The sequence below is a fragment of the Canis lupus genome, chromosome 1 (genome assembly GCF_003254725.2).
Source record: "Canis lupus dingo isolate Sandy chromosome 1, ASM325472v2, whole genome shotgun sequence".
NCBI lineage: Eukaryota > Metazoa > Chordata > Mammalia > Carnivora > Canidae > Canis > Canis lupus.
In genome coordinates, this window is record NC_064243.1 from 116,750,229 (window position 1) to 116,765,614 (window position 15,386).

At 47.9% G+C, this 15,386-nt stretch overlaps 1 protein-coding gene across 1 annotated transcript in view; it reads right to left on the minus strand.

Moving 5' to 3' along the window:
• WDR62 (WD repeat domain 62) overlaps positions 1 to 15,366 on the minus strand; it is a 47,435-nt gene extending 32,069 nt beyond the window's left edge. The window contains exons 1-9 of the mRNA XM_025421494.2: positions 15,067 to 15,366; positions 12,098 to 12,189; positions 10,170 to 10,232; positions 7,188 to 7,245; positions 6,795 to 6,965; positions 5,871 to 6,008; positions 5,278 to 5,460; positions 3,604 to 3,764; positions 2,061 to 2,250 (exon numbers count right to left, since the gene is read on the minus strand). Of these exons, the coding sequence (XP_025277279.1) occupies positions 2,061 to 2,250; positions 3,604 to 3,764; positions 5,278 to 5,460; positions 5,871 to 6,008; positions 6,795 to 6,965; positions 7,188 to 7,245; positions 10,170 to 10,232; positions 12,098 to 12,189; positions 15,067 to 15,243 (1,233 nt within the window). The 5' untranslated portion in view covers positions 15,244 to 15,366. The remainder of the gene's footprint in view (positions 1 to 2,060; positions 2,251 to 3,603; positions 3,765 to 5,277; positions 5,461 to 5,870; positions 6,009 to 6,794; positions 6,966 to 7,187; positions 7,246 to 10,169; positions 10,233 to 12,097; positions 12,190 to 15,066) is intronic.
• Between the last annotated feature and the right edge of the window lie 20 nt (positions 15,367 to 15,386).

Below are 15,386 nucleotides of genomic sequence, written 5' to 3' on the forward strand. Positions count from 1 at the left end.
AAATGGCAAATTTTATGCTATCTGTATTTTAACACAATACATATGTACACTTACACTCCCCTAAATAAATGGGGTCAGAAGGAAGAGAACATGGTATATAATGGCTACAAGAGCAGGTCACATAGATGTTGAATAACTATTTTTTAAAATTGGGAGAGAATGGAGAACATATACAAAAAAATTGTTTTAACTCTTTTTAAAATTGAGTAATTGTCATTCTTAGACTGTTGTACACATAATGTGAGAATAAATAAATGATTAACGGGGATATTCTAATTCCATCATCCCCCGTGTCTTTAGCATTCTGGAAGGATCAGTCTAATACCTATGAGCATCCCCAACACTCAGACTATGAATTTGAAGTACCAATTCAACTTGAAATCAAAACTTAGGGCTTCTTTAAGAAATGATTGATTCCAGTCTGGGATAGGAAATGTACAAGATGAAGCTGGAATATCTTGTCATCTCAAAAAACAAAAGGTAGCTACCAAAGAAAGACTACAAGGGTCATGTCCAGAGGACTCAGAAGCCAACTTGAAGAGGCTCCCAATGGTCAAAGATGGGACAATTTGAGCTTCCATAATGTTAATAATTGCAATGGATTAAAATATATCCAATATATTTACATATGAGTGTATAATGATATTAAATAAAAACAACTAGTTACCTTTAGAGGACAGGGAACCAATTCATTATCTTGAAAACTGGTAAATAAAGGGAAAGAATCAAGCATTTATCCTGCCTTTCCTATATGAAGTGTACCACTGGGTGACCAAATGGTAGATGAGGGGAAGTGTTTCTTCATATAAGTAGTCCAACTAATAAAAAGAAATGATAGAATTAGAATATCACCATATTGCAACCCCCAAGGAATAGATGGATCTAGGCATTGAGCATCAATAGCTCCTAACAATTATCAATAAACTGTACATTTCCTTTGTGTGATTTTCTAGATCTGTTATTTAAAAAAAAAATTGAAGGACAAAGAGGGTTAGGACATTAGGAGTTGCAGAAGAAGAGAAAGAATGGGGTAGAGGCAATTTTTAAATCTGTACTGGCTGTTCTTTCCAGAACTGATAAAAAGATGCACCCACAGATATTTTTGTTGAGGAGAAAGATACACATAAATAATAGGCAAATGCAAAGGAAAAGAACTGAAAGAAAACATAATAAACTAATAACAAAGGTGAGGGTGAAAGTGAACAGGATTGGGGGGTGGGCAGATCAAAACAGACTTTAGCTTTGAAACATTTCACCCTTTTTTCAAGGAGAATATATTTATATATAAAATTTTAAAGTTACTTAAAAAACATTCTTGTTGAGTAAAGTGCTATCAACAGAAATGTCCGATCTATGAAAGGCAGATGGATCCGAACAAAGGGCTGAATAATGGTTGTTGAAAAGGATCGAGTTATTTCTCCTAATTCTGAACTGGGCCACTGAAAACATAATTTCTCTAGGACAAATGTTCCTCACAGTATGAAATTTTCAGGAGGGAAAAGAGGTAGAATACAATTATTTCCCCACCAGTTGTCTTATCTGCAAGGAAAACTTAGAACAGCTTTAGAGAATGAAAACACCCCCAAAGACTCATTCTCCGAAAATTTCAACACTTTAAAGAGCACTAACCTACACAAATAGCTCTCCACAGCAAGCTCTATGAGGTATACACGCTCCTGCCACGGTCCTCCCAAGTGGCTGCATGCCTCTGCCCCTCACTCCCTGCAGGTCTCTGCTTGAAGGTCAAGTTCTCAGAGAGCACCCCTGGTCTCTCTTCCCCTGGTTTTATTTTTCTTTGGAGAGGTAGTGCTGCTTGGCTGTCACTGATGATGTGTATGAGATTACTCTCCCACCCAAATGTGAGCTCCACCACGGCAGGACATTTGTCAGTTTCCTTCCCAACGAATGTCCCCAGCACCTAGAACAGCACGTGGCACCAAGTTGGGGCCCATGAGTATCCTGTGAAGGAATGGCTGAATGGGTTCCCCAAACTGCAGAAGCTTTCCCCAGCTGAGCCCCGGATGGGAGCTGAGCAGGGGCAGAGAGGAAGAGGGGCTCACCTCCACGTTCCAGACGTAGGAGCTGTGGAAGAGCTCCGACCACATCTTGCCTACTTTGTTGATGTCTTTGACGTCCCAGATGTAGATGCTGTGGTCCTTATACACGCAGGACAGCCACTGATGGATGGGGTCGAAGGTCAGCGCCACTGTATCTGGGTAGACTGCTTCTGCCTTCCTGCAGAAGAGGAAGCTAACAAGGCCACATGGGTTATCAGTCGCCATCAATGGCAGTGTGAGTATCAATGACAGCTGCCTCTGGTGACACTCAAGCTGCCATCAATGACAGCTGCCTCTGGGGACACTCAAGCTGCCTCTTGCCTGGCAATGCCATCCCTTATAATTGAGGTGTGGTTCATCTCCCACTCCAACTCTACTTCTTCTCTCCTTCTTCTTTTGCTTTTGCTTCTAGTACAGTGGTTGTTAACTGGAAGTTCCTGCCTGGCCCCTGAGAACATCTGAATTTTCACCTTCCCTCATCTCACCCAACCCAAGCTCCATCCTTTTTCTGAGCATGGAAGGATAATGGGCATGTATGTACCTTAGTTCTCTCACACTGGCCTCACCAACACATGACCAAAAGTCCCTATGCCAGGGCTGGGGTGCTGTCCCCTGGCCTAGGGCCTCCCTACAAAGGCTATAGTTTACTGAGCACTTACTACGCGACGATTAGAGAGCTTTAGCTACCGAATCCTTGGTATCCACGAGAGGTAGGTACTATATTTCACAGATGAGAAAACTAAAGCACACACGGCGAAGGTGGCAGGGGGGCTGGGCAGCCTGGTCACTATAACACAACACTGTGTGTCACTCAGAAAAGGTACCCAGGAGGTAGTGTCCAGCAATTTACAAACAGGCAGCCCCAGGCACCCAGCACCCAGTTAGGTAGCCCTTGCCCCCAATAGCCTTACAACAAAGGGGAAGATACACCATAGCTCAGCCCTTCAACCTGCTTTCAACATGGCAGCCAGACAGATTTAATGCTTAAGGCCAACCATATAACTGATGCCAATGCCTGCAATCTCCAGTGGCTGCCCAATGACCCCAGAAAAGACTATAAGCTCCCCTGCAGGCTTCCATCAATGTTCAGACCAGTCTCCTAACATTCTCCCTGGCACACTGGGCTCTGGCCATGCAGCCTCTAGTTGTACCTGCAACACGCCAAGCCCAGGGCACTTTCCCCTTCAGGTCTTTATACTTGCTATTAGGACCTACCTCTCCACATAGCTGGCTCCTCCTCACCAGAGACTTCCTCTGGCTCCCAATCAACATAGCCCGACCCCTAGGCACTTTCCTTCCTGAGTTCCTGGTTTATTTCACCCAAGCATTTATGACGATCTCAAATGACCTTGTTTGTAAACTTGTTTGGCATCAAGCTCCCTCACTAGACTGCAGACTTCATGGTGGCAGAGATTTTGCTGCCTTGTAATAGCTCTATCCTTCTAGTGCAGGGCCAGCCAGATAGGTACATGAAGCTTGATGCACGAATGGATGTCGGGAGACAGACTCTGCGTGGGCCCCTCTCCTACCCTGTGCTAGGCCGTACCTGGGCTCCAGAGCCTGGGCCACGTCCACCCCAAGGTAGTGTGGTTTTGGCAGGTTTGCAAGGTATTGCAGGCTGTGGGCCTGGAACATGCGGACGATCCCATCTGTGCAGCCGCAGAAGATGAGCTCCTGGCTGACACAGAGGCATGAAGATAAGGAGACCTGTGGGGGCAAAGGGGACTCAAGTGGACTTGGTGCTGCATGTGGCCCAGTTCAGAGACATAGGGACTAACAGAGCAGAATTCAGCCTCTGAGAAGCCTTAGAGTTCCTTGGGTTTGAGGAGCCCATTTTGGCAAATTTTAAACTTCTGAAGTCAGGAGATGGCAGTCACTATTGGAGAAAACGTGCCAGTAGGCAGACAGAGGCACAAACTGTGACAGAACTGTTATCACGGTCTACAGAGGAACTCAGCTGTCTGTGGAAAATAATCTGTTCAGCAATTTGTGACTTCAGATAGGTAACATGCAGTACCAGGGTTGAATTTGAGGCTTATGTTTTTCCCCTACTGTTTAAAAACAACTTCATAGAGATACTTCAAAGCAACACAGAAAAATGTTACTATATACAGAAAAGACTATCAGACTATCTATCCCGCCAGGATACACAGATGGAAGGGGCAGGAAGTGCCAGACCTCTGGACACAGATTAGAGGAGCTTTTCCAAATCTAGAGGGATTTAATTTATAAGTCATTTAAGACAACTGCTCAGGGGCTAACCGTCCATCTGTTGGAAGCTTTGGACTTGCTTGAGCTGCTAAAGTTCTAAAAAGAAGATTCAAATGAGAAAAAAAAAATGATGTTTAACCAACTAGGAAAAACAGACGAAATTTCAAATTCTTCCACAGGCCTGACACCGTGCCATTAGCCCTAAAGGTGAGTTCTGGAAGAGAGCCACAAGAGCAGGAGTAGGAAAAGGAGGGAACACAAGAAAAGTGTGGATTCAAACCCTCAGATCCTGAAGAAATGTGGTTCTGCAATTTAGAGATATATCCAGTCTTTAATTTAAAATGTTTAAAAAAAGAAAATGTTACATATTTTAATAGTCTTTTTTGACTGAAACATTAAGTCAATAATACCTTAGTTTTGTTTTTTTTTTAATATTTTTATGTATTTACTTATTCATGGTGGGGCGGGGCAGAGACACAGGCAGAGGGAGAAGCAGGCTCCATGCAGGGAACACCATGTGGGACATCCCAGGACTCCAGGATCATGCCCTGGCCTGAAGGCAGGCACCAAACCACTGAGCCACCCAGGGATCCCCCCTTAGTTTGTTTTGTAAATGCGGTCATCCAATCAATCAATCAATCAGGTCATCCCACCAGCTAAGAGAACTCAGTGAAGAGAAATGGGAACTGGATCTAATAGTCATGGGAGAGCAATTATAGCCTTGACCCCATTATAGGGTACCAGGTACTGTGCTAAGCACCTTACATTTTACAGATTACAGATGAGGAACCTGTGCTAAGTGTCTTACATTTTCCATTTTACAGATGAGGAACCTGAGTCCCAGGGAGGGAAACTCACTCACCCAGAGTCTCACAAGCACAACTTCTGAGCAGTCAAACCCAGAGCTAGTGGGACCAACTACCAGGTAGGGATATCATTGAGTGTCCCTTGAGACATGTCCTGGGAAGAGTGTTTTCCCCACTGATGGCAAGGAGGGAGGGTGGTGTACCTTCAAGTCGATCCACTTCTCCAGCACTCTCTTCTCATTGAACTGGCAAAGGAGGCCCGAGTAGGACACACAGAAGGTGTTGCCTGCCATCTTGCCCCGGCCACAAGCCACGCCACAGAAGATGTTGTTGTGCAGCTCACCCAGGATGCCCGAACGCCCTATGAGGGGAACTGTGCCCGTCACCTGGAGGCATAACAGGGCACAGTAAGACACTGTCCACATGGCCTAGACCCCAGCAAGGTCACCATGGAACTCTCCCGACCAGAGAATATGACACATAGCTAAATAGAAGGACTCTGAGACATTCTGCCAAATGGGAGAGAAGGAAAGAAAAAACAGCACACACTTCCAGGCAGAGTGGCTGGAAGGCAGCAGTCTAGGAAAGAGGTCTGGTCCCAGGGTCAGTGGGTGGGGAAGATATTTCCCAGCAGGGCCCCACAGCACCTGAAGAGAGGCCCAGAAGCAGAAGCTGAACCGGAGGCCAGAAAGCCTCTGAGACCACAGCCTCTAAATCTCAGGTAGAAACAGGAGTCCATACTGCCCTCAGTGGTTACTCCCCAGGCTTGGCTAAGGGGGCAGGGGCAGAAACCTACCTTTGCTTCTGTGGAGACTTCCAAGAACCAGAACCTCACGTGTCGGTTCCCTACGGTGACAAAATAGCTGCTGTCCTCTGAGAAGGAGAGAGCAATGACCCTGCATGATACTTTGTTGGAAGCCACCACGATGTCTTTCTGGAAGAATCAATGCAGAGAAGTTCACTCTAGCACCTACCCATTGGATCGTTTGTGCCTTTGCCCTCAGCCCTGCATCTCCCCACCCTCCCCTGCTCCAAGTCATTTTTCTTTGAGTCCTCCAGTGAGCTGCTTTATGGGAAAACCTATGTGTGGCACTCATATCATTCCCAATACAGAGGACACTGAGGCTTGGAAAGGTTTCCACGTGTAAGTTCCAGAGCTCTCCCCAAGAGTCCAACCTCTATAGCTCATACATGGCTGAGCCTTCACAGGATGTAATCCTCTCAATAGTCCTAGATGCTAGGAAGGTGCTTCTCCCCACCTCTTCCAGGCTCAGAGAGGTGGAGTCATGTGCTCAAGATCACACACTAGATTATGAGGAGAGCCAGGACTTGGTACCCATTTCTGCACCTCCAAGTCCTCCCCTAGCTGTTCCAACATCCAGTCTTCCAGTTTGTATCAACTTCTTGAATTCTCAGAACTCGATAAGGTAGATACTAGTATATCCATTTTACACATGAGGATGACTCACAGAGAAGTCAAATCATTTGCTCAAGGTCACAGCTGGTTGACATGAAAATAAATATGTAATTCCACTAGTTGAGAGCTCATCACATGCCTCACAATGTCTAGAACAGGGACCAGCATCCAGTAGGTGTTCAATAAATATTTTCTGGATAAATGAACACTTTACCAAATTATCTCATTTCGTTTGCTGAATGCCTGAGCCTCAGGGTGCTCTGGCAGCTGGTTACCTGCCCATACTCCCACCGGCCATCTCACCTTCCAGTCCCAGACGTTGAGTACCATGTCGTGCTGGTAGCCCATGGACACAATGTGCTTCATATTGGGGGAGAAGGCCACACAGGCCACGCCGTACTTGTGGCCCAGCATCTCTGCCACCTGACTCTTCTCATCCACGTCCCAGATGCGCACAGCAGGCCTGTGCCCGTTCTGGGGAAGGTGGGGCCATTACTGCTGATAAGTTGTGTACCAGGCAGGGCTAGAAGGGCTATTAGGGCTGAAATTGGCATTGCCCCAGGACATGCCCAAAAGCCACCACCCCCAACTGCCAAGGGGCTTTCTGGCCTGGGAAGAAGCTATTCTAGGGTATAAGGCAGGGGTATAAGGAGCGGTCCCAAGATCCCTTCCCACCCAATCACCATCACAACTCACCTCCCCTGTCACTATGTACTTCCCATCAGGGGAGAAGGCCAGAGCACTCAGAGACTTCCTGGGGGTAAGGAAAGGGGTTGGTCACTGGTTTCAAGGAGGACAGGCAGCCAGACTCCCATCTGGCTGTGCTCCTACAACTCTGCCCACCTTTTGCTCCCAAGCCTTGAAAGAGGCCAGGAGAGGGGAGTGCCAGCAGCTCCCATAGAGCCAATGCTGCCTGTGTGCTCAGCACAGCACACAGTGTGTTCCTTGCTTTACCTGCTGCCAGTAGGGGGGCAGTGGCAAAGGGAAATGGGGGAAAAAGCAAAGGCCCCAAACCCAGATAGGGTGGTCACTGTACAGGGACCTTCCTTTTCTCTCCCTCAGCAGGGGGTGGGCTCCCTGAGACCCCACCCATCCTGTATCCCTGAGAAATTCAGGAGGAAATGGTACGGATCTGGCCTAATGATGGGAGTGGCACTAAGGGGAGGAGCCTGGCAGACAGCACAGGAGACAGCCTGCAGCATGTGCTCCATTGCTAAATACACAAGGTATTCTGGAAAACCCATGAACAATCAACATGTTTCTCTCCAGCCTGCACAAGGGCTGAATGACTAGACTAGTTTGCACGTTTTCTTGGCAGCAAGTTTCATGGTTCCCAGACTACACTGTTGTTTTCCTCTTCCCTCTCCCTTTTATCTATGTTAATTGTCCAATGATTGTCTCCCTCACATGAGTTAATTAGTGTGCAGATAATTAAGTAAATGCTCTAAGCTTTGACAACCTCATAGAACATTTATCAGCATCCCCTCAACTCTCTGGTGGCTTCCCATCACTCCTCCAGCGGCAGACAAGGCAAGCTGCCTATGGGATAGCCACTTGCCCCTCCTTGTCCAATTTGGATCAGAACCCAAATTTTAATTAGGATGGCAGTGTCCCCAGCAGGAGTACATTCCTCACCTCTCTTGCAGCTACACAGCTACCTGATTTATTCTGTCCAGTGAGAGGTAAGCTGAAATGCTGGGTGGGATTTCCTGAAAAGCTTCTCAAAGGGGATTCTTCGATCTGATCCCCAGTTGTTCTCCTTCTGGACGTGACAGCCAGAACTCCATCTTGGACCATGAGACAACCTCAAGAAGCCTCACAACAGGCATGGTGGAACAGAAAGACAGGCACACTGGGGTTCCTGATGCTTACAGAGACACCAGCCATCTGGGTGCCCACCATTGTGCAAGAAGAGTATGCCCTTGTGTCTGAAGCCATGATTGTTGTGGGTTTCTGTTGTGTGCAGCCACTCCTAACCTGTCGCATGCCCTGACCCTATGCCCGGCCCTCTGCAAAATGCTATATGGGCATCGCTGCACTGATTCCTCAGACGCGTTCTCGAAGTCAGGACTCTGAGTCAGTTTTGAGGTGAAGAGACCTCAACACAGGGAAGTCCTGCCCAAGTTATCTAACCTGACAGGGCAGTGCACTGTTCACACATCAGAATTCTCTGCAGAGCCTTGAAATATGTCAAAGCCGTGCTATGACCAGTAAACAAAAGTCTGGGGAGGAACAGGGTAGTATCTGCAGTTTCACAGAAGCTCCCCACAAGATGCTCGCTAATCACTGGAAGAAAAGAGAGGCTTCCCGGTGGGAAAGCCCCACGATGGGAAAGCAGATGCCACCTTTGTCAGGGGCCCAAGTGAACACCACTGGTCACAGGAGATACCAGTACCATGCCACTCCCGCTAGAATGCACTAAGGAGAAAGTAGCACTCCTTCTGCTGCAGAACCTCAGTTTATGAGGAAACATCAGACACACCGAAGGCTGGGGCATTCTACAAAATACCTGGCCCATACTCCTCAGGTGTCATGGTCAGGAATGTCAAGGACAGATGAAAAAACTGCTTCAGTCTGAAAAAGACTAAAGAGACCACTAAATAAAACACGTGATTCTGGACAGAATACTTTTGCTATAAAGAATGTTCCTGGGGGCAGCCCCAGTGGCCCAGCGGTTTAGCGGGGCCTTCAGCCTGGGGCGTGATCCTGGAGACCCGGGATACAGTCCCCGTGGAGCCTGCTTCTCCCTCTGTGTCTCTGCCCCCCTCTCTCTCTGTGTGTGTCATGAATAAATGAAATCTTAAAAAAAAAAAAAAAAAAAGAACGTTCTTGGGATACATGGCAAAACTCGAAAGAGACCTAGATGGTAGTGATGTACCAATTTTAATTTCCTGCTTTTGGTGAGTGTATTGTGGTTTTGAATGGTAACCCCTCCCTCCCTGGAAATATACACTGAAACATTCAGAGGTACAGGGGCATCCTGTCGGCGGCTTACTCTCAAATGGTTTGGGAAAAAAAATTACCTATATAGATGGTTATACAGGCACTCTTTGTACGGTTCGTTAAAGTCTAAAACTATTGCAATATAAAAAGTCAAAAAATTGCCAATACCCAGCAGTGGTTTCTGTTTCTGCTTCACCTCGCCTTCACTCACTCCTCCATTCCAGGCACAGGAATCCCTGGGCTGCTCCTCAAAAAACTCAAGATTTGTAACCACTATAGGGCCTTTGCCCTTGCTGCTCCCTCTACCTGGAACACTCTCCCCACACTTGCACAAGGGTCACCTCCTTACTCCTCTCAGGTCTCAGCCTCCGAGAGGCCCTCCCTGGGCCCTCCGACGTGGCTCCCTTCTCCCCCACTGGTCAGTGCCCGCACACCTGCCCTAATCCTCATCATTTCCTCCACAGCAATGGTCAAAGTTAGCTAGTAGTTTGCCAACTGGTTTAGTCTGTCTCCAACGATGAGCTGTCAGCCCTACAAGAGCAGAGATTCTCAGTTTTTTCTGTTCGCTATCATGAGCACTGGATCACTACCTAGCACAAGGCAACAGAATGTCGCCGAACCCATGTGTCAGTGAATGAGTTAGTCACCCACCTCAAGCTTCCAAGCAACATGGGGAAGGGGGCATGCGCCAGGACCCCAGTCCCACCGCTACCCAATGCCCAGGCCCCAGCATACCTGGCAGTGTTAAAAATGTGCTGCTGCTTGTTCTCCTTGGGGTTCAAAATCACCACCACACAGCTGGGGAGAAAGAGGAAAATGTGTCAAAACTAAGGGAAGTAATGGGGGTCCAGGGATGATTCTCTTCCCAACAAAAGAGCCCATATATAAATAAGGCTCCCTCTGGACAGAAGATTCTCTCTTCTCCCTCCAGGTATTTATGCTGAGAATTCTAGAGTACTATATATTCTATTTTACAGATTTTTTTTTTATTTGACAGAGAGAGAGAGAGAGAGAGAGAGAGAGAGAGAACAAGCAGGGGGAGCAGCAGGCAGAGGGAGAGAGAGAAGCAGGCTCTCCCCTGAGCAGGGAGCCCGATGTGGGGCTTGATCCCAGGACCCTGAGATCATAACCCGAACCAAAGGCAGATGCTTAACTGACTGAGCCACCCAGGCACCCCTAAATAATATATTCTTTTTTTTAATAATTATTTTTATTTTTATTTATTTATTTATTTATTTATTTATTCATGAGAGACGAGAGAGAGAGAGGGGGGGGGGCAGAGACACAAGCAGAGGGAGACACTGGCTCCATGCAGGGAGCTGGATGTGGGACTCGATCCTGGGTCTTCAGGATCAGGCCCTAGACTGAAGGCGGCACTAAACCGCTGAGCCACCCGGGCTGCCCTAAATAATATATTCTTAAATAAAAACCAACATTTCCTCTGTCAGGCCCTAGGCTCCTAAAGATCTATGTGCACCATCTCTTTAAATCCTCACAATTGGGGCACCTCGGTGGCTCAGTGGCTGAGCATCTGCCTTTGGCTCTGGTCGTGATCCTGGGGTCTGGGATTGAGTCCTGCATCAGGCTCCCTTCAGGAAGCCTGCTTCTCCCTCTGCCTGTGTCTCTGCCAATCTCTCTCGGTCTCTCGTGAATAAATAGATCAAATCTTTATTTTTTTAAAAAAACGATTCATTTATTTATTCACGAGAGACACACAGAGAGAGAAAGGCAGAGACACAGGCAGAGGGAGAAGCAGGACCCCTGCAGGGATCCCGACGCGGGACTCGATCCCGGATCCCAGGACCATGCCCCGAGCCGAAGGCAGACGCTCAACTGCTGAGCCACCTAGGCATCCCAGATAAAATCTTTAAAAAAATAAAAAAATCCTGTGACAATTACCAGGTGAAGCTGGACATCTTAGTCTCCCTTTTAGAGATGAGGAAACTTGAAAACCAGAGAGGGAAAATCCTTTGCCCAGGGCTACCAGCAGGTCGGGGACAGAGTGGGAATATGAATCCACACCTATCAGATTTAAGAGTCCACCCCTAGACGGCATCCCAAAGACTGAATAACAGATACAATTCATCAGGAATGACCACAGGTCTGTCATGCCCTAGAATAGACTAGGTCAGTATTTGTGGAATAAACAGTAGGAGGATATCTTTCAGTCCTCTCAACCACCTAAGAGGAAGATATCATTAGTTCTGTTTTATGAATGAAAAAGGAGGTGCTGGGGCACCTGGGTGGCTCAGCAGTTGTGCATCTGTCTTTGGCTCAGGGCATGATATGGGGTCCTGGGATCAAGTCCCACATTAGGTTCCCTGTGAGGAGCCTGCTTCTCTCTCTGCCTATGTGTCTCATAAATAAATAAATAAATAAAAATCTTAAAAAAGAAAAAGAAAAAGGAAAAGGAGGTATTCGCAGAAGAGTACATGTTGAAGCTGGGACACAAATTCAGGCTGTCTGACACCATGGCTTGGGTCTTTCCGAGAATCATTGCCACATGCCACCTGCAGTTACAGTAGGGCTTTCATAGTGCTCACCACAAGCCAGTACTGTTCTAGACACAGATGGGCCTGTGGAATCCTCTCCACAGCCCTCAGGGGTAGAGAGCTCATCTGCATTCTACAGATGGAAAAACCAAGTCCCATTCATTCACTCACCCTGCTAGGTAGGCCACATGGCCTGTGTTGGGGTCACAGGTTAGGCCACTGCTGTTCTGGGCTGTGATGCCAAGTACCTTCTCGAGTGACACCTGTGGGGAAAAAGCCCAGGTCAGAAGAACCTTCCCAATAGGTCCTTTGTGGCACCAGTGCCTCAGCCACCCATTCAGTGCCTGTTACATACAACACTGAGCTTCTACAGTCATGCCACCAACACCTAACATTTGTTCTCGAGATTCCTTTGAAAGACACAGAATGGTGAGGAAGACAGACAAAAATCCCTGCCCTAGTGGAGATGGGATGGAGGACATAAAAAATATACAGAACAAATATGTAAAATAGATGTCAGATGATGATAGGAGCAAGAGAGAAAAATAAAGCAGGGAAGAAGATTGGGAGTATAGGGGAAGGAGAGGCCTCACTGAGAAGGCGGCCTCTGAGTACATTTCTAAGTATTTTATATGGATTAAAGATTTGAAATCCCACAACCCAAGGAAGAAGGCACAACTGTCATCACTCCACAGGTGTGGGGATTTTGAGGCGAGGTCATTGAGCCTCAAAATCCCCACACCTGTGGAATGGCAAGGTTGGGATACAAACCCAGCTAGTCTCTGGCTCCAAAGCCAGTACCTTGGGCCCTGAAGGAGAGACACAGCAGTGAGCAAGAGTGGACACCATCTGTTCCCTCAGCAAATTCATAGTCTAGAGGTTCAACAAGTAAAGAAACAAATGAATAGTCACACTTAAAATTTTAAAATTCTCTAAGCAAAGTAATTTAAATGAACAAGTCACTATCATGGTTGATTGAAACTGTTTAGAATATGAACTATTAGAATTGTATTTTCATATTTTGAATATACTAGTTTCAAATTATTATTATTTTTTTAAATTTAAAGATTGTATTTATTCATGAGAGAGACACACACACACAGAGAGAGAGAGAGAGAGGCAGAGACACAGGCAGAGGGAGAAACAGGCTCCACACAGGGAGCCCGATATGGGACCCGACCCCAGGACCCCAGGATCACGCCCTGGGCCGAAGGCAGGCGCCAAACTGCTGAGCCACCCAGGGATCCCCTAGTTTCAAATTATTATAAAGCAAAACATTCTCAAGCAAGTCCTTGGCTTTAGAAATGAGAGGCAAACATAGGATAATAATAACTAGCTCTTCTTGAGCATTTACCAGGAGCCAGGCACTGTTTAAATACCTGTACTGACTTATGCTCACAATAACCCTGCGGTCATTATCATCATCATCATCATCTCCATCTTACAGATGAGGCTATAAAGGGGCCCAGAGAGGTAACCCACCCAGGAAGGAGCAGCAGCAGGACTCTATTCCAAACAATCAAACAATGGCACTCACATTGTTTTTCTATCTGTCAACCAGCATTACTGGGCATTAATATAATATAATGGTCATTTTTAGAGTACATCTTTTGTAAGCCAGATGGACTCTGTGCCACCAAACAAGAATAAATAAATGACACCAATTATCCAAGTTACACAATCAAAGCAGTAGTAGCTACCACTAATAAGAGTACTTGCAATGTGCCAGGTATTGTTCTAATGCTTAAGATACGTGAGTTCACTTAATCCTCACAAATACCCTGCAAGGGAATATTTATATTATTATCATCATTTGACAGATGAGGAAACTGAGGCACAGAAAAGTTCATAACAAGAACAGAATTAAGGTTTAAGCCCAGGCAGTCTGGGTCCAGAGGCCGCTTAACCACGTTGCTGTCTCTCTGAAATCCCCATTGCTATTCCTTTATGTTACACACAGTTTAGAGCTCACAAGTACTTTCAGGAACATACAAGAGAAATGCTATGAAGTACAGCATGCTAGGTAAGAGATTAAAGTAGGTGTCTATCTTAGGTGGGGGGGTTCAAAAAGGCGGCTCAGGCTAGGGATATTCAGGCTGAGATTTGAGGAATGAGGACCCAGCCAGGTGGACTGCAGCAAAAAAGCCCAAAAGACTCAGCAAACACTTGGGAGGAGGTAAAGAGCTTGGGGAGCCTCGGGAAAACAGCTGGCTAATGTGACCTAACACTGATAAAAAGAGAGGACAACGGAGGTACAGCCAGAGAGGTGGGGAGGGGCCACTTGCCTAGCTAGGCCTTGCAGCCAGGAATGGGTGATATAATCAGAGTGCAGCAGGACGCCAGGTGGCAGAAACAAGATCCACCAGGATCTACCGTGTTTCCACCCTCTATCTGGCCTCTGCCAAGAGCAGGTCATGGTCACGATTTCATCTCTGCTCCCTGCAACTCCGTGGCATGATTACTGTCAACTTCTCTTTTATAAAAATAGACTTTGTAGCTCGGAGAGCTGGAGAACCATTTTCTTAAATCGCTGGTGTGCTAAGAGAATTCCTTGTACCTACTCTAAAATCGTCTTTGATTTTCTATCTAAGGACGTCGGGGACTATTCTGTATGTCAACCCCCACTTCGGAAGCACTGCTGAGGTTTTACATTTACTCACACAGTGTCCGTAACCTGGGGTGGCAACATGCGCCAAGAATTCCACGTCGGTAAGGGTGGAAGGAAAGGGCGGGCAGGTGGGGCGAGAAGGTGGAATGAGCTGAGGGACAGACGAGGTGGGTAGCGCTCGGGACTGCACACTGACTGGTGGGGACCCTAAAGATCCAGCGTAGGGCGGGGTCAACAAAAATGAAGGGCCAGAGAGACATCTAACGGTGACTGAAGGGAGAGGCAGGAAGGAGGGCGAGGGTGATCAGAACTAAAATACCCTCCGAGGGAAGGGAGAGCTGGGACGGGTCTGAAGGGCAGTGCCTGAGGGAGAGGAGACGGGAGGGTGGGAGGGGCCTGCGAGACGCCGCGGGCCAGACCGGAGTCCGAGGGGCCGAGCCGAGGGCTGAGGCGGGGCCGGCGATCCGGGGGCGGGGCCGGGGGCGGCCGCCGAACCCCGGGACTGGGGTGGGCAGGGCAAACAGCTCCTCACCCGGTTCTGCACCGTGTCCTCCGGCGCCGTCGAGAGTCGTGTCCGCCGCCGGAGACAGAGCGGCGGGGCGGGGGGCGGAGAGCACTGGCCCCTCCGCGCCGGAACCCCCGCCGCGCCGGACGGCAGCTTCTCCACTGCATCGTTGCGCGCGTAGCCTCCGGGCCCCAAGGCCGCCATCGACGCGCCGGAGCCGGGCAACCGTTAGGCTCCTCAACCGCTGCCGCCGCCGCCGCCGCCTCCACGACCCACTGGAAGAGCAAACGGCCGCGGGAAAGCCGGCGCCGCCGCCCATTGGACGCGGCAGGCCCGGGTCTGGCCAA